The 23976-nt window shown below is 34.5% G+C and overlaps 1 protein-coding gene across 1 annotated transcript in view; it reads left to right on the top strand.

Moving 5' to 3' along the window:
• Window positions 1-4563: 4563 nt before the first annotated feature.
• The window catches only part of NAA15 (N-alpha-acetyltransferase 15, NatA auxiliary subunit), a 46486-nt gene continuing 27073 nt past the window's right edge, over window positions 4564-23976 (top strand). The window contains exons 1-13 of the mRNA XM_044913081.1: window positions 4564-4721; window positions 6073-6100; window positions 9773-9857; window positions 11875-11979; window positions 14814-14971; window positions 15781-15915; window positions 17139-17292; window positions 17896-17921; window positions 17976-18048; window positions 20690-20859; window positions 22058-22210; window positions 22745-22873; window positions 23719-23932. Of these exons, the coding sequence (XP_044769016.1) occupies window positions 4564-4721; window positions 6073-6100; window positions 9773-9857; window positions 11875-11979; window positions 14814-14971; window positions 15781-15915; window positions 17139-17292; window positions 17896-17921; window positions 17976-18048; window positions 20690-20859; window positions 22058-22210; window positions 22745-22873; window positions 23719-23932 (1588 nt within the window). The remainder of the gene's footprint in view (window positions 4722-6072; window positions 6101-9772; window positions 9858-11874; window positions 11980-14813; window positions 14972-15780; window positions 15916-17138; window positions 17293-17895; window positions 17922-17975; window positions 18049-20689; window positions 20860-22057; window positions 22211-22744; window positions 22874-23718; window positions 23933-23976) is intronic.

Genomic DNA, 23976 nt, shown 5'->3' with positions numbered 1-23976 from the left:
TTTCTTTCTTTCTTTCTTTCTTTCTTTCTTTCTTTCTTTCTTTCTTTTCTTTTCTTTCTTTCTTTCTTTTTTTTAAGATTTTATTTATTTATTTGACAGAGAGAGACATAGTGAGAGAGGGAACACAAGCAGGGGGAGTAGGAGAGGGAGAAGCAAGCTTCCCGCCGAGCAGGGAGCCTGACGCGGGGCTCGATCCCAGAACCCCGGGATCACGACCCGAGCCGAAGGCAGACGCCCAACGACTGAGCCATCCAGGTGCCCCTCTTTCTTTCTTTCTTTCTTTTTTCCTTCCTTTCTTCTTTCTTTTCTTTTCCTTTCTTTCTCTCCGCACCCCTTTTGGGCCTTGAACTCATGACCCTAAGATCGAGTTATATGCTCTGTTGACTGAGGCTAGCCAGGTGCCTCCCCCTCACCACCAAGTTTCCATTTTTCTTTTGAGATTTTCTGTTTGTTTTCTGATTGGGTCCATGTTTTCCTTTCAGTCCTTTAATATTATGTAATAGTTAACTGTTCTAAAGTCTTTGCTACTTCCATCATCATCATTTTTGAATTTCTGTTGATTTTTTTTCCCCTATACGTCATGAGTCACAATTTTTCCTTTTTCACCTTTCTAATAATTTTTGGTTTTTCATAATATTGGATAATATAGACACTAGGCCATTGAATGTCTGGATCCCATTGGCTTTCTTAATAGAGTTTTGTTTTGACAGACTGTTAATTTGCTTGTGCATCAGCTTCTCTCCAGGGCTTGTTTTAAGGCTTTAATAAAAGTGGGTCTGGATTAGCCTTATTCCTAAAGTGTTGGCTTTCTGGGTCTCTCCTGAATCTTGGAGTATTCAATGAAGTCTCTAACTGGGTGTTAGGAACTCAGATGTCTCCTCCCATCCATGTATGAATGAGCACCAGTAGTTGTTCTGCTCATGCTAGTTGATAGTTGTTTTTGCCTAGCTTCTGTAGAATCTTTCAGTGAACTCGCTCAGCTTAATATTTGACAGAAGATTCAGGGGTGCCTGAGTGGCTCAGTCAGCTAAGCATCCAACTCCTGATTTTGACTCAGGTCATGATCTCAGGGTTGTGAGATTGAGCCCCATGTAGACTCCACACTCAGTGCAGAGTCACTTGAGATTTTCTGCCTCTCTCTCCTCTGCTTGCCCACACATGTGGCGGCTCTCTCTTCCTGGCTCTCAAATAAATAAAATCTTAAAAAAAATATGTTTGACTAAAGATTCCTGGGCAGATTTCCAAACCTTCATCTTTGTACAGTTTTCTCTGATACCCTGCCCCATAAACTCTAGCTACTGGAGCACTTTCTAACTCAGATTATCTGCTTAGATCAGTGAGACTGCCATCTTCTGTCCACGCCCCCCACCCCCCATTCTATAGTCTGTAAATTGCCTCTAGGCAGAAAAAAGGATTTTCTTGGGATTTACCTTGATTCCCTTCTGAGATCACAGTCTTGTGTTGGCTCTCACCCAACATCTGAAAATAATTATTTCATATTTACTTAACTAGTTTATGCTTGGCAGAAGTTTCATCTTTTTTTCTTTTTTTTCCCCAGAAGGATTATTTGTGTCACTTATTCCTATACATTTGGAAGCAGGAGTCTCAGAGTGTATTTAGCACAGTGGGGTTTTTTATCTATTAGGACAATTTATTCTATTCTAATTATATCCTATTTTTCTTTTTTTTTTTTTTTAAGATCTATTTATTTTTAGAGAGCACAAGCGGGAAGGGCAGAGGGAGAGGGAGCGAGAGTATCAAGCAGACTCCACGCTCAGGGTGGAGCCCAACGTGGGGCTCTATCCCACAACCCTGAGACCACCATCTGAGTCAAAACCAAGAGTCAGAGGCTTAATCAGCTGTGCCACCGCAGTGACCCATGCTTTACCCTTTCTAGAGCATAGTGTTAGTATTTTAAAATTTAACTCCTACTGGAAGATAACAGTCTACAACGTTCTAGTATTTTTGAAACTGTTATGTTTAATTTTGAATTAACATATACCCATGTTATAGACAAGAGAACATATAGAGCACTGTGGCATTCATTCCATACCAAGGGAAACCCTTATAGTTCTGAAATTTCAAGAACTCCCAAGTACAAGAGTTTTAGAGATAGGATTGTAGACTTCTATTTGTTTTTTTTTTTTAAAACAGTCTCCATGCTGGGCTTGAACTCACAACCCTGGGATCAAGACCTGAGCTGAGATCAAGAGTCAGATGCTGAACTGACTGAGCCACCCAGGCACCCCTGTAGACTTGTAGTTTTATTTAATTGGATGATTCCGCTGTAGAGAGCTTAATGTCTATCATGACGTTTTATAAAACCTGTTTTAAATGAATTGAATATGAAACTTTTTTTCAAAGTATACTGTATATAATATTTTTGCATGTTTTCCTAAGTAAAAGTTCCTTAAAAACTTACTTTCAGCCTGTGGGATTGGTTAAGGCATTAAGAATCTTGTCATGATGCCTTCGTTTTATATAGTTCTATAGAATTAACTTTAGTGTTAGTGTTACATGGGATTTGAAAAATAAGCAAATCTATTTTTTTTTCATTTTGTACATCTTTTTGAATGGTTCAAAAAAGGAATTTTTATATATTTTATATTTGTTGTTATTTTTTCTGTTAAACTAGGAATACTACTCTCATTTGTAATGAGTGACCCGTTGTAGAAGTAGTGCTTTTAGGAGAAAAAGATCGGGATCCATTTCCTTAAATACATACTGATTCTTGAGTGTGAAGAAATGAATTCTTAGCAGTTTTTTGGAGGAGTATGTCATTTTGAATTAGTTTTACAGGTCACATTGACAGGAGATAATTGGTTTAATGACAACAAGTGTAATTTTAATATGGAAGACTGCCAGATTTTATTAATTGAGAACATAATCATTAGGAATTGAAACTTAATTATTGGTCTGAAATGTGTGATAATAAAAAGCTAGGTAGTATACTATTATCACATTTAAAGAAAGTGGTGTTTGTTTTTTAATTTTCATTTGGTAAACTCAATTATGTGGGGGAATTATCCAATTAGTTAATTATTCTGTGTGTGTTCATTTTTCTCACCTTTTGGCACTTTTATTGCCCATTTATTTGACTAAAATAATAAGTAAGAAAAGAAACAAGGTGAGGGGCTCCTGGGTGGCTTAGTCGGTTAAGCCTCTGACTGTTGGTTTCAGTTCAGGTCATGATCTCAGGGTCCTGAGACCAAGCCCCAGGGGAGTCTGTTTGAGATTTTCCCTCTTCCTCTGCCTCTCCCCCCCACCCCCCCATGCACTTCTCTCTAAAATAAATACATCTTTAAAAAATAAAAACAAGGTGAGATAATGTTTGAATTTGATCAGAAGATCTGTTAAAAGATTATAGCCTTTTTAATTTTTTTTAAAAGATTTTATTTATTTATTTGACAGAAAGAGTGAGCACAAGCAGGGGGAGCAGGAGAGGCAGAGGGAGAAGCAGATCACCCTGCTGAGCAGGGAGCCTGGTGCAGGGCTCGATCCCAGGCCCCACCCAGGCGCCCCAGCTTTTTAAATTTTTATTTTTTAAGTAGGCTCCATTCCCAATGTGGCACTTGAACTCACGACCCTGAGATTTAGAGAGTCGAATGCTCTACTGGTGGAGCCAGCAGGCACCCCAAAACAATAGGCTTTTTTTTTTTTTTTTTAAAGAGAGGGAGTGTGAGTGGGGGTTGGGGGTGGGGGAAAGAAGGAGAGAGGGAATCTTAAGCAGGCTCCACGTCCAGCACAGAGCCCAGTGTGGGGCTAGATTCTGTCAGGACCTTGAGATTATGACCTGAGCTGAAATCAAGAGTCAGACATTTAACCGACTGAGCTACCCAGGTGCCTCCCCCCGCAACAAAAACTGTAGCCTTTAATAACATTTATGATAATAAAATTAATAAAATTTATATATATGATGGAAAGAACTCTCATCTGAGCTTCGGAGGGCCTAGGATGTAGTCTAAATTTTGCCAGTAACTAGGTAAATTGCTTGTTTTCTTAATCTTGTGCAATAAGGATTGAACCTTTTATTCTTAGTTTACAGGAGTATCATGAAGATTAAATGAGATGTTAGTGTGCAATCCCTTTGAAAAATGTGGTGCTGTAAACAGTGTAAGGTATTTCCAGTAAGACCAAGAAAAAAACAACTGGAATCCTGAGTATTTTAAGTTCAACTATACAAAATAAAGTCACATTGTGCATGTCAAGTAAGAATATCAACATCTATGATTTTTATATGCTTGTTAATTATATTTATACAGGTTCACATTTATACTATGGGACAGTAGACTTCTGTAGTTTTTGGATTAAAACCTTATTAAAAAATCAGAATGTTAATAGCAGTTGCCTCTGTAATGGGATATAGCTTAATTTCCTTCCTTCCTTCCCTTCCTCTTACCCTTACTCCCTCCCTCCCTCTCTCTCTCCCTCTCTTTCTTTCTGCTTTCTACAGTGGCATTATATCTCTTGTGTTAGAGGTTTTCTTTTTTAAAAAACTTTTTTCTTCCTATTTTTTTTTTTTCCTGTGCTACACTACTCAACTGTAGTAGAAAGGTAGTTGTAATGGCTAGCTGTAATGGCTCTGAATCCAGATTGTCTGGTTTAAATCTTTTTTTTCCATCACCTAGTAGCCGTGTGACGTTGGCCAAATTTTATAATCTCCCTGGACCTCAAGTATCTCATCAAAATGAGGATAAAAAGAGTGCTTACTTCATACCATTGTGAGATTAAATGAGTTTTCCCTGTAAAGTATTTAGCACAGTACCTGGCATTCAGTAAATGCTCAATAAGTATTAGCTGTTAGTACTGTTTTACATGTTTTTTCCTGGCAAGTGATCTCCAGGATTTAAGGACTCTTTCTGATACTCAGCAAAGTACTTAAGACTACATAACTAGTTTATTGTCTGAAGTCAGTTTTTAAAACCAGAGCTATTTGATTGATAGGTAGCTGTTCACTGTTTGACTAATTCCTTGAAGTAAATTTTTCCATTCATAATGTTACTGGTATGTAAAAATTACCTACAAATATAATGCTAGGATTATGACATAGTGATCACACTTTATGTGGTTTGTTTACTTGAGCAGAGAAGACCTACACTCCTTTTGTACCATATTTATTGTATTGGCTTTGGTAAATTTAAGCCTTAGGTATAAATTTTTAATCCAAAGTAAATTAAAAGATACTAAGTTTTTGCTGACCTACTACTGAACTATTAGTTCAGGTAGGTTATTAATTTTAGGTATTTTTTGTTGCTTTCATGTATTTTTTTGTAATCTCAGCTTTTAATAAATGTTCACATTTTTCTTGTCTTTTGGTGAAGATACATTTTTATTTTTGTTTATTTTGATGTAATGAAGCACCTCTAATGTGTTTATGGGCTGTTAGTATAACCTCTTTCGGGTTCATTTTTTCAAGACCCTTCCCCAATTATTATTATTCTTTTTTAAAGATTTTATTATTTGCAAGAGAAAGTGCACAGAGGGAGAGGGAGAAGCAGACTCCCTGCTGAGCAGAGAGCCCGATTCGGGGGCTTGATCCCAGGACCTTGAGATCATGACCTGAGCTGAAATCAAGAGTTAGATACTTGACCAACTGAGCCACCCAGGCACTCCTCCTTGCCCAATTTTTTAATGAGCTGTCTTTTTGATATTGACTTATAGGAGTTCTTTATATTATATATGTAGATATAGGATCTTTGTTGGGCATTGCATATGTCTTCTCTGGCTAGCCTTTTTTTTTTTTTTTTTTAAAGATTTTATTTATTTATTTGAGAGAGAGATTGAGCAGGTGGAGAGGCAGAGGCTGACTTCCCCACTGAGCAGGGAGCCCAATGCGGGGCTTAATTCCAGGACCCTGGGATCATGACCCGAGCCGAAGGCAAACGCTTAACCAACTGAGGCACCCAGATGCCCCTGAGTTACCTTTTATTAAAAGTATTTTAAACATTTAAACTTTCCTGTTGAAGGGATAAGGGAGCTTGTCAACCTAATGTATAATGAAGATATTTTAAAATGTTTTATTGGGAAGCTTTATTGTTTTACCTTTTTCATTTAGATTTGTGATGCTTTTAGAATTTTTCTTTTGTTCAGAAGGGTCATTGTTTGGCCTCATGAAGTTTCACCTTACATATTTAAGACTTAGTACTCAGCAATTTTTAGCAACAGATGCATGGGGACTCTGCTAATTTATTTTTTCTATCTTTTTTCTCTATACTTCAGTTTGGGTAGTTTCTGTTGCTATGTCTTCCATTTCACTGATTTTTTCTTCTACGGTGTCGATACCTTTAATCTGATGACATTTTCATTGTATATATTTTTCACCTCTAGAAGCACTATTTGGTTCTTTTTTATATGTTCTGTTTCTCTTGTCACATGTTTATATTTTCCTTAAACTCTTGAGCATTTAGTTGTCTTGATATTTTGACCTCATTATTTAATCATTTCTCTTATTTCTCCTGGTTATGGATCATGTTTTCTTGCTTCTTAAGTTATATAATAATATTTTATTGGATGCTGGGTATTTATGAATTTTACATTGTTTTATATGACTTATCTGTCTTTAAAGAGTGTTGGACTTTGTTAATAGCAGACAGTGAAGGTACTTGTATATCAGCCTAGGGCTTTGTTTAGGGTGGGTCTAGAGTACACATACTCTAGTTTTTGTCTTCTGCTGAGCAGACCTTTTTGCAGTGTTTACTGAATTCTGCAGGTGTTCATTGAAGACTCCATTCTGGCTATTTGGAATTCTCAGTACCATGTGAACCCTGAAAATTCTTGAATCCACTGCTTCCTGGTCATTCTTTGTTTGGCCCCATGAAGTTTCCCTCTACATATTCAGGACTTAGCACTCATAGTTTTCAGCAACCAATGCATTTGGACCCCCTGCAGATTTTTAAATTTCTTTCTCTGCAAGTTCCATCAGCATTTGCTTTACCATTTGGTTGGCCTCATTGAACTTCATTCAGTCTTTGTCTCTTCAACTCTGTGTGGACTGTTGTGCTCTGCTTGGGATCCTTCTCCCTGTACTATGATCTATAGAGCAGGGGCATTTCTAAGCCTGTCATCCCCGCCCCGCCCCCCATGGTTCACAACCCTGTGTTGCCTATTGTACAATGTCTGACAATAGTTATTTCATATGCTTTGTCCATTTTTGTTGTTTATAGGAAGTAGAAGGGCAAGTTCAACCTCACTTATTCCATCATGGCCAAAAGTGGAAGTTCCCTTACTGTATTTTTACAGAAATAAATTTTCAGAGGTACACCTGGGTGGCTCAGTCAGTTAAGCGTCCCACTCTTGATCAGCTCTTGATCTCAAGCCCCATGTTGGGCTCCACACCAGGCATGAAGCCTACTTAGATAAAATTAAAAAAAAAAAAAGAAGAAAAAGTTTTCAGAAAGCTAATTGAGGATTTTAAGAATAATGCCCTTAAACTGTTCTTTGTATGTATATAGTTCCTGGAAAACATTGACACATCAGGAGTGTCCCTTTGAACTAGTGTTTACATCATAACTATACCTAATTATTATAAGAAAAACACACTGTAGTTAGGCTTTCTGACTGAGTAAATAGGAACATGAAATTTAATTACTTTGTTATGTTTGACTACATATGATTAATGATAGCTCTGAGTGCTTTCCCTTCCCTCTTATCCCCAGATAACTCTGCCTGTTGAGTGTATAGTTGATAATGGGGAGGGAGGGCAGGAAATTAGGAAGCTATTGTAGAGAAATTGGGACTAATGGTACCTACTAGAGGATGGAAGTATGAGTGAAAGAAAGCACCAAAGATAAATAGGGCTTGTTTGTTTTTGTTTTCTTCACATCTGGTTGGGTGAGTTGAGGGAAAAGCATCTACTGAGATGATGAAGACTTGGTGCAGAACAGATTCTGGGGGAAAAATTCAGTTGTGTTTTGGATATATTAAGTTTAAGATGAGAAACAGCAAAGTAGAGGTGATGAGGACGTAGTTGTTATAGACAACTAGTTGTTCTAGCATTGAGCTTAAGCAGTTGATTTCTTTGATGCCAAATGTAAAATTTTACATTTTCATTGTTTTGTTTCTACATTTTTTTCTGCTGTGATTTTGTCATCATTTGCATTAAGTCTCCCAGATTTTGATGGTAGTTGTAAGTAAAATTTGCTTAAGTTTATGACCGTGAATTCTGGCATAGATTATTATATCTTTTAGATGCAGGCTTTTTCCTGTAACAAATAGAATGGTTTAAAAAATAATTATTGGGGCACCTGGGTGGCTCAGTCGGTTAGGCATCTGACTCTTGATTTTGGCTCAGGTCTTGATCTCAGTGGGGTGAGTTCAAGCCCTGCATTGGGGTCCACGCTGGGCATGGAACCTACTTAAAAAAAAAAAAAAAAGCATTAAAAAAAATAATTGTTATTAGTGAAACCACATATTGATACCTGAAAGTCAAATAGCACTAAAACATGATAAAAAAATATGTCCCCTTCTCCCCTACCCCCTCACCCTTTCACCTTCCCACTTCAGAATCAAGCACTCTCTTAGCCATTTTCTTTGGTATTTGCTTTCTTGTTGCTTAGTAATATACCACTGTACTTGGTACATGATTTTTAGAAAACATTTGTTGACTTCTGGTTATGGAAAAGAAGGACTTAGAACATCATTCACACATTCGTCCACTTTCCTTTTCCTCATTACCCTGTCATAGTTGTATGACAACATTTTGATAAACTGGCACTGAATATTTACATTTTTATAATTATGCATGTATTGTTTACTGTTAAGCTAAATATTACACTAAGACCATACTTTCTTATACAAGCCTTTATTTCTCCTGAGTTAATACTTGCTCATGCAGTTGGTTTTCTGTAGACGTATTTCTCATTTTTCCCAAATGTGTCTGAATTTCTGTCATTTGCTTATAAGTAATAATTTCCATATTATGAAATATATTAGTTCCATTTTGCCCTTACTGGAAACCTATTCCATGGTGGCCTTTGGCTTCCTTTTTTATTTTGGAGTGGTTGTTCTCTAGTTCTTTTTTCTGCATTAGATTTATTTACCAAGTGCCATATTGTCTTGTTTTGTTTGATTCCTTTTAATGGTTTCATAAGGAAGAATGCATAGAGATAAAATTTTAGCTTTCTGAGAAGCCTGTGAGTGTCCTTTTCACAACTTGATTGATAATTTGGCTGGGTGTAGCATTCTAGGTCGAAACTTGATTTCACTCTGAATTTTGAAGGCTATGTATAGATGTTTTCTAGTTTTTAGCAGTATTCCATTATTACTTTGGAGTAAAATTTCAGTGATATTCTAAATACAGATCCTTTTTATGTGACTTTTTTCCCCCTCTGGAGGCTTTTCTTTATTTTAAGGCTTTGAAACTTTATTATGATGTGCCATGGTATAGGTCTTTTTTTCTTTTTCATTATTTTGCATGCCACTTGTTCATCCCTGTGGCTTGAGAGACTTCTTTCCTTCAGTAAGAAGAAAATATTCTTTTAAAATACAATTTCCAGACTTTTATTTTCTTTCAGTTTTCATTTTCTATAACACTTGCTGGACATTTTGGAGTGAGCTGATGATTTCTTATTTTTCCTAACCTATATTCTGTCTCTTTGTCTTGCTTTTACTTTCTGTATTTGAATCTTCTGTATTTTTTTTTTTTTTTAGTGGGATTTAGGAGAATATGGAAATAACATTTGATCACTCTGTGTATTTAGTAATCAAAATTTTAGTATTGAATTTAAAATTGCATTTCTTCCTAAACTCGATTTTTTCTTTTTTGTTTTGACAGAGATGTTATGAACATAAACAGTATCGAAATGGATTGAAATTCTGTAAACAAATCCTCTCTAATCCCAAATTTGCAGAGCATGGAGGTAAGTATAAATAACATACACTTGTAAGTGTAAGTAAATAAAGCTTTGCTAACCTGTTTGACTTCACTTATTTGGATTCTGTTACTCTCAGCTGCCCTATTTTTCAGAGAGAATGGACCTTCTTTGACTCTTGTGTGAAGATGTTTTAATACTGTCATTTGAATTTAATGTTAAGAAAACTGTAACACATTCCACTTGATTTCTGGTTTATTCCTGCTTTGAAGATTAATGCTGTAGGAAAGGCAGAGGAAATTAGTAAGGACAGATATGTTTAGATTTAATAAATAAGCTCATTTAAGATATTAGAGAAATTTGCTTTAGAACTTTTGTTAAGCTGGAAAAATTTGATTTCTTACATTAAGCTTATTTAGAAAGTGTCCATTTGGTCCTTAGCTTATGAGCTAGCATCTTTTTATTCAGCATTGTATCTTAGTTTTTCAAGACAGTCATGTTTAAGACATGATTTGTATATTGTGACGTTCTGAAAATTTACATAGGTTTTGCCTATGGGAGGGTAGAAGATTGGACAGTGAGATGTTGGTAGGGTAAGAGGAGAGTGTGTAGCTAAACTTGTGAAGATGCATGGGAAAACTAAGCTTTCGCAAGTCTGATTTGTACAGTTAGGAAACATGGCTCTTCAGTAATTAATTTGATAATCTCTTAGTATCGAAGAAAAAGGAGAGAGTAATAGTTCTCTATCGGCTCTCTTTACTCCTGTGTATTTTTACTATAATAAGATTGGAGGTGGAAAGCAGGGGGAATGAAACCACCTAAATTTATCTCTTTTTTTTTCCTTGTTAAAAAATATTTTTGGGGGCGCCTGGGTGGCTCAGTTGGTTAAGTGACTGCCTTCGGCTCAGGTCATGATCCTGGAGTCCCAGGATCGAGTCCCGCATCGGGCTCCCTGCTCGGCAGGGAGTCTGCTTCTCCCTCTGACCCTCCTCCCTCTCATGCTGTCTCTCATTCTCTCTCTCTCAAATAAATAAATAAAATCTTTAAAAAATATATATATATTTTTTGTTAGGTGGATGGTGTGTTATATGAAGTGCCATAATTTAATTGAAAGTATTTTAACAGTACATAAAATGATGGTTTGTCTTAGACTCACTGGCAGTACAGAGTTTCGTTAATTAAGGTACTTTAAGATGTTTGGTAAAACTTGTATAAATAGACAGGGCGCCTGGGTGGCTCAGTCGTTAAGCGTCTGCCTTCGGCTCAGGTCATGATCCCGGGGTCCTGGGATCGAGCCCCGCATCAGGCTCCCTGTTGCGCGGGAAGCCTGCTTCTCCCTCTCCCACTCCCCCTGCTTGTGTTCCCTCTCTCACTGTGTTTCTATCAAATAAATAAATAAAATCTTTTTATGCTTCGTAACATGCATGTTATAAAATTAGAAATCTTTTTTCTTTTCCTTCTCTGAGAACTTAGTATTTCTCTGAACTCTCTTAATCTTTTGATTGTAAATGACAGGTGCCTGACGTTTTCTTTGTTGTGTGTCTGGTAGTAATCCCAAAGAATCATTTAAAAATTTATGAAAATCAGAAATGTTAGAAAATTTATGTGGATGGTTTAACCATTGAACAGTGGATTTAATCTTAATGTAACTTGAGTTCACAGAAATAAAGTCTGTTTTAAGGTAAAGTTTTCCGTACTTTAAAGGAGTGCTTGATTATATGAGGTGACTCCATGGAATTCCCTTGAAGAACAGTAATAGAGTCATTGTATCTTGTTAGCACATGAATTACCAGATAATCATGCATCTTTGTATCTTTTTATTTAAAAAAAAAATTTCTGGGGATGCCTAGACTATAGAAATGTGTGTTTCTTTGGTTTGTCAAATTTTAAAATATTTTAATTCTGTAGAAGTCTGAATGTTTTCCAAATAATCTTCTTGAAAGTTTAAGTTCTTAGAATAATGTAACATTTGTTTTTGAGATTATGATTACTTCTTTGTTGATTATTTTTAATGTTTAATTACTTTTTTCTTCCTTTTCTTTCTCTCTCTTTTTTTAAAAAACAGAAACCCTGGCTATGAAAGGATTAACATTGAACTGTTTGGGGAAAAAGGAAGAAGCTTATGAATTGGTTCGTAGAGGCTTGAGAAATGACTTGAAGAGTCATGTGTGTATCCTTTTTGAGATATGTTTAAGGATTGGACTGGGGTGTCTTAAGTTAAGACAGCAATTTGGGAGTCAGAAGTCTTAGATTCCTCTTGCTGTGTAATTCCAAAGTTTTAAATTGAATTAACAGCTGTCTTCATGAACATTTTTATTTACCTACCCTGTTCTAACATTACTTCTGTTCAGATAAATTGGACTTGCCTTTTAAAATACCGTAGTCCCACCTTACCCGCAGTTTCACTTTCTGCAGTTTTAGTTACCCGAGGTCAACTGAGGTTTGGAAGCACATGATTCTTCTGACGCATTGTCAGGTCAGTAGTGGTATTACACTACGTCACAGTGCCTGCGTCATTCACCTCACTTCATCTCATCACGTAGGCATTTTATCATCTCACATCACAAGGAAAAGGGTGAGTACAGTATAATAAAATATTTAAGAGAAAGAGAGACCATGTTCACGTAACTTTTATTACAGTGTATTATTATAGTTCTATTTTGTTATTGTTGTTAATCTCTTACCATGCCTAATTTGTAAATTAAACCTTATCATAGGTATGTATGTATAGGAAAAAACATAGTTATATATAGGTTTCAGTACTGTTGGTTGTTTCAGGCAGTTTTTGGGAGTCTTGAAACCCCCACAGATAGGGGGGTACTATATTTATGAAAGCTCTTCCACAATTACAAATAAAGAAGCACCCTGCAAATTTTATCATCATTACAAATTTAGAAAAAAATATACAGTAGGAATAGTAGACAAATAGTATACTGATGAAGGGCACAGGCTTTGGAGTATGCTTCCCTTAGGTTTGAATTTCACCTTATCTTCTTTTTGTGATCTTAGGACTTAGTTTCCTAGTATATAAAATGAGGAGAACCATATCTATCTCATTGTGGTGTCGTGAGGATTTAATGATGAAATATATTAGATGTTTAACATAGTTTCTGATAATGCCAAGGTACTATACCAGATAAATTTTAACAGAAGTGTGAAGTTAGGAGCAAGTACAAATGTCTGAAGGAAGATAGAGAAAAAATTGTGGGTTGCTCTTTTTTAAACAGTTTTTTAACAAATATTTCTTTACCTATTTTGTGAGCTGATACAGTTTTTAGTGCTGAGACACTTAGAATTTGAGGTGTTTACCAGACCTCTGGCATACTACAGATGAAGAAAAGTTAGGGATTTTGCTGTCGAGGAATTTACAGTCTGGTGAAGGAAGGTACTTACTGGAAGCATATACAGAAACATGTTTGAGTATTACATAAAGCATTACAGCTTGTTCAAAAATTATCACTAATCCAGTAAAGCAGAAATGAGTTGGGAGTAAGCAGAAACTCTAGGGTAAAAAGGACTAATTAGTAAGACTGTTGTAGATCCTTTTTCATCATTTTTAATGATTGGGCAGTGTTCTGTATGTATTTACTTAAATTTATTTGTGTTCCTCTTGATGGACATACGTTTCTTTAAATTTTTAGCAGTGTTAAACCCCTCCTAAAGTGTAGATTTTTAGGAGGTGAAGTTTAGAGGCAGTTAAAAGATAGTTGCAGTGCTCAAGAAGTGATGATGTCCTGAAATAAAGGTAATGGGGGCCAGATTATGAAGGGTAGTGTGTCTTAGGCTTTTAAAAACATGTACCAGCCAAATGAGAAGATTGTGTTAAGCTTTACTTTGTCATTTATAGTATGAAAGCAAGGATTTTTCAAATAAAATTTATGGTATTAAATATGTATTTTCAGTTACATGTGCCATCCTGGACATTATGTATTTAACTGACTCTCTTGAGGATCCCTGGCATAAAAATTGGTAGATTGAAAAGTTTGATCTGAGAAACACTACAAGTTTCTGAAAGGGAAGTGAATTATTTTCTTTTGATTTTGTGGGGTTTTTTGTTTGTTTGTTTTTAAGAAAGATTACTCTGGAGAGCATAAAAGCAGAGAGACTGAAGGTGGGAGGATGGGTGACTGTGCAGTAATCAAGATCTAAAGTGAAAAGGACCTGTATTAAGGGAGTGGGATTATTTACATATTTCCCCCCTTTATAGCATTTTTTACAACCAACTGCAGTTTACTTATCTGTGCCCTTACTACAAATTTTTTGAATGCAGGAAATAGTCCATTTTGGTCACCTACACCCTGATTATTAAGATATTTTAATAATTATTTGCTAAATGAATTTTTATCTTATATGTGGTTTTTATCTTCTATGTTGACTTTTAGGAACTTTGTACTGCACTAAGCGATCTATACTAAGGATCTTGTTAGCTAAAGAAAAGTACATGATGTAAAATAATTATGTCATATGTATACCCATTCCCTCTTTTTTCTTTTAAAAGTAAAGATAATTCCAGGGGCACCTGGGTGGCTCAGTCGGTTATGCATCTCAGGGTCCTGAGATCCAGACCAGTGATGCAGAGCCTGCTTGGGATTTTCCCTCTCCCTCCGCGTACTGCACGCCCTCCCCACCCTGCACTCGTGTGCGCATGCGCACTTACTCTCAATAGATAATTCATAACATTTATTGAGCATTTATTTTGTACGAGTCTTTTCCATTTAGTTATGAAACTATGCTGTATAGACTTTCTATTTACATTTTATAATTGAGGAAACATAACAAGACTAACTTACCAAGGTCACAGCTAATAAGACAGGTGAGACATATTTTCTTTGGCTCAAAAAGCTGTGTTGTTTTCCAGTGTGTTAAACTTCTATCTTTATATTCTCTCTCTTTTTTTAAAGCTTATACTTTTATAAATAGCTGTAGTTTTCTGAGTTTCTTGAGGAATATTATTGGAATATTATTTCTTGACTTGTAGGTTGTGTCCTTAACTAAATCCTTTAGGTTGGCATGTTTATGGCCTTCTCCAGAGGTCAGACAAGAAATATGATGAAGCCATTAAGTGTTATAGGAATGCGTTAAAATGGGATAAAGATAATCTTCAAATCTTAAGGGACCTTTCTTTACTGCAGATTCAAATGAGAGATCTTGAGGGTTACAGGGTAAGTAAAATAGCCAATTTTTTTATTCTAAGGGGAAAGTAGTATTAAAATATTTAAAATTTTTTTGAGTACTTACTGAAAACAAAATTTTCCGTTCTTAAACAGAATTTAATTGAATCTTATTCATCTCCTCCTAGTAGTGATTGTGTATATTATGACTGGACTAATCAGATTTTTAAAATAAATTATTTTACTCTGAGGCAGAATTGGATTACTGTGTAGAATGGAGTTAATTCAGTCAATATTAACATTGACGTTCCTCAAATAGGCAATGCCTTTGTCTGCTAGTAACATGTAAATACAACCTTTAGTTCTCACATTTTTCTGGAAAGCCTATTTGTTTCTTCTTTTTACCTCCATTGAGACTATTCTTTGTGCCTGTATTTTAACCCTTAAATCAGTCTATTAATTTAGATCTGTATAGCCATGTGTAGTACCTACTCAGTTGTTTTCTATAGATCTTAACTCAGTAGTTGGGCCCTGTATTTTTAAAAAAGTTTTTCTGCTGTACTCCTTTCCATCCTGTCTCTCTTTTTTTTAAGTAGTTCAGGAAGTAATAAAGCGGTCTGGTCTTAAGTTTTAGAACAGTTACAAGATTATCTTGGAGGCTTCATTGTACTTCTTACCAAATATTATTTTGCTCTTATGAAGCTACACAATATGGATGTCTGAAGCTGTTTTCTGTTATTATTCCCAGGATTGTGTTGCAAATTGCTCAGCATTGTTGGGTAAATTAATATGATCTTTTTAGGAGCATTTGCTTTCACTGTAAACCTAAGAAAAAAATGTGGTTTTTTTCCCCTTTAAAGGAAACGAGGTATCAATTACTTCAGCTTCGCCCTGCACAGAGAGCATCATGGATTGGTTATGCTATTGCTTACCACTTATTAGAAGATTATGAAATGGCAGCAAAGATTTTAGAAGAATTTAGGAAAACACAACAGGTAACAGCCAGAAGCCAGACCTAGTAAACTGGGTCTAATTCTAAGTATAATGATAAAAAAGAAGTGTATATAGACTTGCAAACTTTTTATTTTGAAATACTTTCAAACTTCAAGAAAAGTTGCAAGAATAGTACAAAGAACTCCAGGTAGGAGTTCAATCACATTAACTGATTATTAATACTTGACACATTTACTTTACAATTTCTATTATCTACTTATCTTTTTAAATTTTTTTCCTGAAATATTTGAGAGTAATGCAGATACCATGATCTTCTACTCCTAAATCTGTCAGTGTGATACTTCCTAAGAATAACTCTATAGTTATTAACTGTATACACAGTACCGTGTAGATTATCAAAAATTAGGAAATTTAACATTGATAGACTGTTATTATCTAATCCACAGCCCATATTCAAAATGTATTAATTGTCCTATTTATATCCTTTCTAAGATTTTTCCCCCCATTACTAGAAGCATACTTTATATTTAGTTATCAATTCTTTCCAGTCTGATTTAATCTGGAAGTTTTGAAGATTTTCTTTGTATTTCATGACATTGAAATTTTTGAAGAGTACAGCAGGTGCTTTGTAGAATGTCCATCAATTTTTATTTCTTTGCTGTTTCTTCATTATTAGATATAGTTAAGAATTTTTGGCAGGAAACTACAGGAGTTATGTTTAGCCCTTCTCAGTTCATCACTTTGAGAAGTGTAAGGTCTGTTTGTTCCATTTAATTACTTGGTTAAGGTGGTGTCTGTCAGGTTTCTTTATTTAAAAATTGTTATTTTTTTCCTCTTTGTATTTAGTAAACAGTTTGAGATTTTCTTGCCTATTCTTCATCAAACTTACCACTAATTTTAACATTCATCGATTGTGGTTCTTGCCTGAATCAACTGTTCTATGATAGTTGCAAAGTGGTGATTCTCTAACTCTCTTATTTTTTCTAGATTTATTATTTTACATTCTACTGTTAAGTAAGAGCTTTCCTTTCTCCCCTACTTACTTCTTAAGGACTTAGGGATTCTTACTTTATTCAGTGAGTTATAAGTTAATATTGTCATTTTTTTACTTAGTTGCTCTCTAGACAGATATTTAAGAATTTTTAGCAAATGAATTTTATCAGTTATTATCCTTTGATTTCTTTTATCTATTTTGAGTGTATAAACAGTTTTCTAATACGAAAACAAAATTCTTACTGTTAGTATTCTTTATATCCATATATAGACATCCCCTGATAAAGTGGATTATGAATATAGTGAACTCCTTTTATATCAGAACCAAGTTCTTCGGGAAGCAGGTCTCTATAGAGAAGCCCTGGAACATCTTTGTACCTATGAAAAGCAGATTTGTGATAAACTTGCTGTAGAAGAAACCAAAGGTATTTAAAAAAAATTTTATTTTTATTTATCTATTTTATTTTATTTTATTTTTTTAAAGATTTTATTTATTTTTTTATTTGAGACAGAGAGAATGAGAGACAGAGAGCATGAGAGGGAGGAGGGTCAGAGGGAGAAGCAGACTCCCCGCCGAGCAGGGAGCCCGATGCGGGACTCGATCCTGGGACTCCAGGATCATGACCTGAGCCGAAGGCAGTTGCTTAGCCAACTGAGCCACCCAGGCGCCCCTCTTTTTTTTTTTTTTTAAAGAATTTATTGATTTGAGAGAGAGGGAGGGAGGGCACGAGCAGGGGGAGGGGCAGAGGGAGAGGGACAAGCAGACTTGCTGCTGAGCGCAGAGCCCGATGTGGGGCTCAGTCCCAGGACCCTGAGATCATGACCTGAACCAAAATCAGGAGTCGGGCACTTAACCAACTGAGCCACCCAGGCACCCCGAAAGTTATATCTTAATACCTTCAAAAATGTATGGTTTACGTGCTTTTAAGTTTTTATCCATAGGTTAAGAGGTTTTATAAGAGGGTGTGTACATGAGTGTATGTGTGCGTGCGCATGTTTTGGAATGTTGATGTAGCCCTTTAAAATAGTAAATAACATGTTTTGTACAAGAATGGTAACTGCATGTATATATATTTTATTAAAGTGTGCTTGTGTGTTTGTACTCTAGGTGGCAATCATAGAAGAATTAGTAGTAGGTTATGAAACCTCTTTAAAAAGCTGCCGATTATTTAACCCTAATGGTAAGTGCTCAAGTTTTATGTTTTAAAAATATCCTGGAATTTTTAATATATTATGAAATTCTTAATCAGAAGGTCAGTATTACTCATTATTTAGACAGTAAGCTTAGTATATTTAAACTTTTTTCTTTTTAAGATGGAGATGCATTAATTTGCACATAGTGTGAAAATATTTGGTTAAGAGAATCATACTATCTTACTGGAAAAAAATGTAAAATTTAAAACATTTACAAAACTAGATCTAATCATACAATGATCCTCCATCATTTACCCATCATCCAGTTTCAATAGTTTTTAACTCATGGGAAAACCTATTTCATCTATATTCTTACCTACTTCCCTCTTTTCGCATGTTATTCTGAAGCAAATCCCAAACATCACATCATTTTATCTGTGACTATTTCAGTATTCTAACGATCATAACCAAAGTATCATCACCACACCTGAACATTAATACTTTGTTAAGATCAAAGACAAAAGTCTATGCTTACATTTCCAGTTATCTTAGAAATGTCATTTTTTTCTTCTTTGGCTTTGAAGTTGTTTGAATGAGGATCCATATGAAATCTGTACTTCGAGTTTGATATGTCTCAACTCTCTTATAAAAAAATCTATAGGTTTTCTATTTGCTCTTTTTCCTGCAGTCTGTTTAAAAAATTAGTTTTTTTTCTTAAGTTTTTCGACAGTCCAGATTTTGCTGAATGGACTCTCATGGTGTTGCTTAACATGTTATTCCTCTGTACTCTGAATTTGTTATAAATTGGTAGTTGGATGTAGAGCTGTGGTGTCTAGTATAATAGCTATTAGCCACGTGTGACTATTAAAATTTTTTAAATTAAATAAAATTAAAAATTCAGTTCCTCAGTTGCAGTAGCCACATTTCAGGTGCTGCTCAGTAACTGTGTAAAGCCAGTTGCTACTACCATATTTGCCAGGGCAAATATAGAACATTTCCATCCTTGCAGAAGCTTCTAATGGATGGGTCTGAGTAGAGGATTAATGAGATTCACTTTTTTTTGTTTGTTTCCTTTTAAATATAGGGGGTGAACAAGGTTATTTCATGGGTGGAGGGTGGTAGTATATTCTTCCCTCAGGAGGCATTTAGTGTTTGTTTTGTATGTTAGCAACTGTCAGGAATTACAAACGGGTGATAGTCTATCATTCATCTTCTGTTATCTTACAAGAGACATTTCCCTTCTGTTACCTGTTTATCCAGTATTTTGGTTTTTATATAGGAAAAGCAAGATAAATGCTGCTTCTTTTCCCTCTATCTCCTACTTTTTGTTGTTGTTCTTTACCAGTTTTTAAAATAATGAATTTAGTAGCATCCTTCAAAGATGCCAGTGCATATTTTAAAGGTATTATGAATTCATGGGTTTAAACATACTTGATGTTTTAAATCATTGCAGTTTCACATGGCTCTAGCCTTCACATACCATGGTGTAGTAGTTGATAGCTTTTTTGCAGTTTGGTATGACACGATATTCCAGCTCATCTGGTATACTGCCCATAGCAGACCTGGAATCAATTGTTTTTCCAAAGGAGCCCTGGTTCTTACAGTGGGAAACCCCAGTATGGGACCTAGGGTGCTCATTGCTTTTGGGTTATTGTTTCTAGGTCTCAGATTAATTTTAATAATACTTTTTAGAAGGCGTTACCATGGTTTCATTGGTTAATCATCATGATGTTCCTTTGATTATCAGCATTTTCCTACATATTTTACAAATGTGGAAGAGGTTCAATGACATGCCCAAGAATATGCAGCACTTTAGTTGCAGATCTATCAGATCGGGAGTTGGTGAGTTCCACTCCTATTGTTTGTCCACTGAGCCATCCTGCTTTTACTAGGATAAAAATAAGCAATCTATTGCTTTCTTTGAAAGCAAATAACAGTTCTTAGGTTTTAGATATTGGTATTTAAAAAGTATTTTATAATGTGTGGGTTTTATATTTAACTTACACATTTTCTTGTGAGTGTATAAAAATTAAATTATGAACTAAAATGTAGAGTAAGCATTTTTACTTATCTCATTTTTTGGGTATAGTTTTTATTCAGCCTAAATTACGCATCATTGCATATCAGCATAATGTTAGAATATATTAATATAATCACCCAAAACTCAACCACATCACAAGTATATTTCTGTATAGTTTAGTACATTAGCTAGAAACCCAATTAAGCAGTCAGGCCTTTTTTTTTTTAAACCTCACATTAATGGAAAATCAAAATTTTTTCTGATACCTTTTTCGCCCCTCATAAATAATATCCTGATCTTTACACTTTCATAGTACTAGCACAACTTGTCTCCCCCACCCCTACCCCCCCATTCCTTTCGGTTTCTTTATTTGGGTAATTTTTTATATCTTTGATCTCATTTATCTGCCATATTTATTATATAAAGTTCTTACTAAATTCAAGGTAATGTGTTAGGGGCTATAATGATACAGAACAGACAACATGGTCCCTTCCAAAGATCTTATGAATTTAAGGATGGTTTTATAGCTAGATACATAAATAAATGGTTCAAACTACTTTTCCTTATTAATAAAGATAAAGCCATTTGGAGGTGGGTACTCTCTTAATATATGTAATGATTAATCTTGGTTTATTTCCTCTCCCACCCACCTCTCCCACTTTTTAAAGATGATGGAAAAGAGGAACCACCAACCACATTACTTTGGGTCCAGTACTACTTGGCACAACATTATGACAAAATTGGTCAGCCATCGATTGCTCTGGAATACATAAATACCGCTATTGAAAGTACACCTACATTGATAGAACTCTTTCTTGTGAAAGCTAAAATCTATAAGGTAAAAATCTTCCCTCCCGCTTTTTTATAAAGTAATGAGTCTTATAAAAACTTTTTTCTATAATTTGTAGATTCTAAAAGCTGTAATAAAAATGATATATTTGATGACTTCTAAAACCTGGAATAACTATAGAACATTTCTCAGTCTGATTACTTTTAGATTTGTCATGGTCATGATAATTTACTCATTTATATGTCTATATATACACACAGATATACATACATGCATATGGTTATTCAGATATGTGGTTATTCATATTACATATTCTTATACATTCACACACATGTCTGGTTATTTTCTTGGTTTTAAGTAGTAACAGTATAGATGCTCTAAAGTAATTCGTTGCGACATGTTTGTTTCTATTAACACTTGAGTATGACCATGATCAGTAGTATCTGGTAATCTTAATGAAATGAAACTGAAGATTTTACTATTTTACTTGTCTTCTTAACTTCTTGGTCTTACTTGAGAATCTCCAGTCATATGTTTTAGCATCATCTTAAAGTTGGCTCTTCTTTTTCTTAATACAAATACAAATTAGTAATAATAGGTCTTAAGGAAGAGGTTATAAACTTAAAATTTATTTACCAAAAACAATAAAATTAAGTATTATTTTAAAAGCACTTTTCAAAGCCAGGTTATGCTCATTAGTTTTGTGGCTTTGACAAATGGACTAGTAATGTAATTAAAACACATCGTGGAATGTCCAGTAATAGGCAGTAATATTCCCTGGTTGCTTTAGGTTAGAAATTTAGCCAATATCTTTGCCCTTTTTTTTTTTTTCAATGTTGATGAATAATTTTTTAAAATAAGCATTGTTGTATGTTAACAGAATTTCCCTGATACTCAGCCATGATGCCTTTTATGAACTTTCTCTTGTTCTGACTTAAAGATTTTAATTATTTATTCTTAAAATTCAACCATTGTTTTTGAGTATTCATTATGTGCCAGACACTGATAAAGACAGTGAGGTGTAACAGTAAACAATATTATTAAAACAAGTCTTTACTGTCAGAAAGCCTGTATTCTGCATGGCCAGAAAAGTATCAAAATGTATGCATCTACATTGATTAGGGTCTTAAGATCAGTCAGAAGAATATCTTTTTTTTATTTGTGTTTTAGTTACTTATCAATAGGTAACTAATTACCTGCATAGTAAAATTAGCATACTGACTGGTTTATTTTGCTTTTCTATAAGCATGCTGGAAATATTAGAGAAGCTGCGAGGTGGATGGATGAGGCCCAGGCCTTGGACACAGCAGACAGATTTATCAATTCCAAGTGTGCAAAGTACATGCTAAAAGCCAATCTGATAAAAGAGGCTGAAGAAATGTGCTCAAAGTTTACAAGGGTTTGTACAGCTAGTGTTCTTATGAATAGTTTATACTTGTATATCTTGCTTATTTTTCAATTTTTTTTTTCTAGTATTTTTAGTATCAAAATAGGATTTTAATTAAATTACCTTAGGAGAAAGAAACTGAAATCAAAATTAGTATAAAACATAATTTTCTTTTTAGTTGGTTGTACAGTGGGTTATTTAACTCTGATTTATACTGATGTATGTTCAGATGAATTTTTAGGGGTGAAAGGAGCTAATGTTAATTGACTACCTGCTGTGTGCTAGTGTTCTCTTTCTTATGTTATTCTCCAACCCCAGTTATGTAGATGTTTTGATTATTTACAAAGGTACATTTTTTCAGTGATTAGAAATATAATTCCAGTTTCTTACACATAATAACAGTTCCCTCTTACTCTGAAAACAGTTAAAAAGAAAGTTATTTTGAAAAAATTCAAATCAATTGACTATATTTTCCTTCTTAAATGCTATGGTGAAATGATGTATTTGGTAAGAAATGGTCTTGAATGCATAAATATTTTCATATAGGAAGGAACATCAGCGGTAGAGAATTTGAATGAAATGCAATGCATGTGGTTCCAGACAGAATGTGCCCAGGCTTATAAGGCAATGAATAAATTTGGTGAAGCACTTAAGAAATGTCATGAGATTGAGAGAGTAAGTACCATATATATATATGAGTTTCTCATTTTATTGTAATATGTTGAAGGTTTTGGACAACTATAGTTTTTTCTTCTTTATAATTCACAGTAAGTGATTTCTAAATATCAGTGCTCATGTTTTTTCATTTTTTGATGGAAATGTTATAGACTACATTTTCAGCAGACTTGCCCATTGTCTACTCTTCATGTGAAAAACTTGATAGAAAGTTTGTAGCTTGGCTGTGTGTTTATTGATGTTTGAATGTTTCGAATTGCTCCATCTTCAGTAATACAAAGCTCATTAAGTTATCCTAGAAAGCTGTTTGTTAAGGGGTTGATTGGTGATGTATACCCTTGATAGTCCTAAGATACAAGCTTTGAATCCTTTATACAGTATTTCTGTAGCCAGCATAACACTGTGTAGGACTCAAATTTGTATTCTTAGAAAAATTACCAAATACTACATTTAGTCTTTGCAGGTCATTCTAAATATAAAAACTGAATGTTTAATGTGTAAATGTACTACATCATTATGTATATTAATAAATTATGTTTGATTTGTCATGCTAGCTTTAAGTATGATTTAAGGAAGGAATAAATACATATATTTCAAATCATGTGTTTCCTTTTCATTCACCAAATAATTCAGTGCTTGGTATATGCCATATACTGTGCTAGGGGATACCAATTATATTTGCTTATTTGATATGCAAAGTATTTATATTGGGTGATAGTAATTTTTAATATCTTTTTATCTTATTTTTTCATGCATAGGAAAACAAGTAATTCTGAGAGTTTGATTTCTGTAGTTTTCTTTGACATTGTTATACTTCAGTATAATAAAAGAAATAATTTTGTTAGCATTTTATAGAAATCACTGACGACCAGTTTGACTTTCATACATACTGTATGAGGAAGATTACCCTTAGATCGTATGTGGACTTACTAAAACTAGAAGATGTACTTCGACAGCATCCATTTTACTTTAAAGCAGCAAGAATTGCTATAGAGATTTATTTGAAACTTCATGACAACCCCCTTACAGATGAGAATAAAGAACATGAAGCTGATACAGGTATAACATTCAAAGATTTCTTATTATTTGCTATGGTGTGTATA

This window comes from Neomonachus schauinslandi, chromosome 2 (assembly GCF_002201575.2).
Source record: "Neomonachus schauinslandi chromosome 2, ASM220157v2, whole genome shotgun sequence".
NCBI classification, from domain to species: Eukaryota; Metazoa; Chordata; class Mammalia; order Carnivora; family Phocidae; genus Neomonachus; species Neomonachus schauinslandi.
This window is presented reverse-complemented; position numbering and strand designations above follow the sequence as displayed.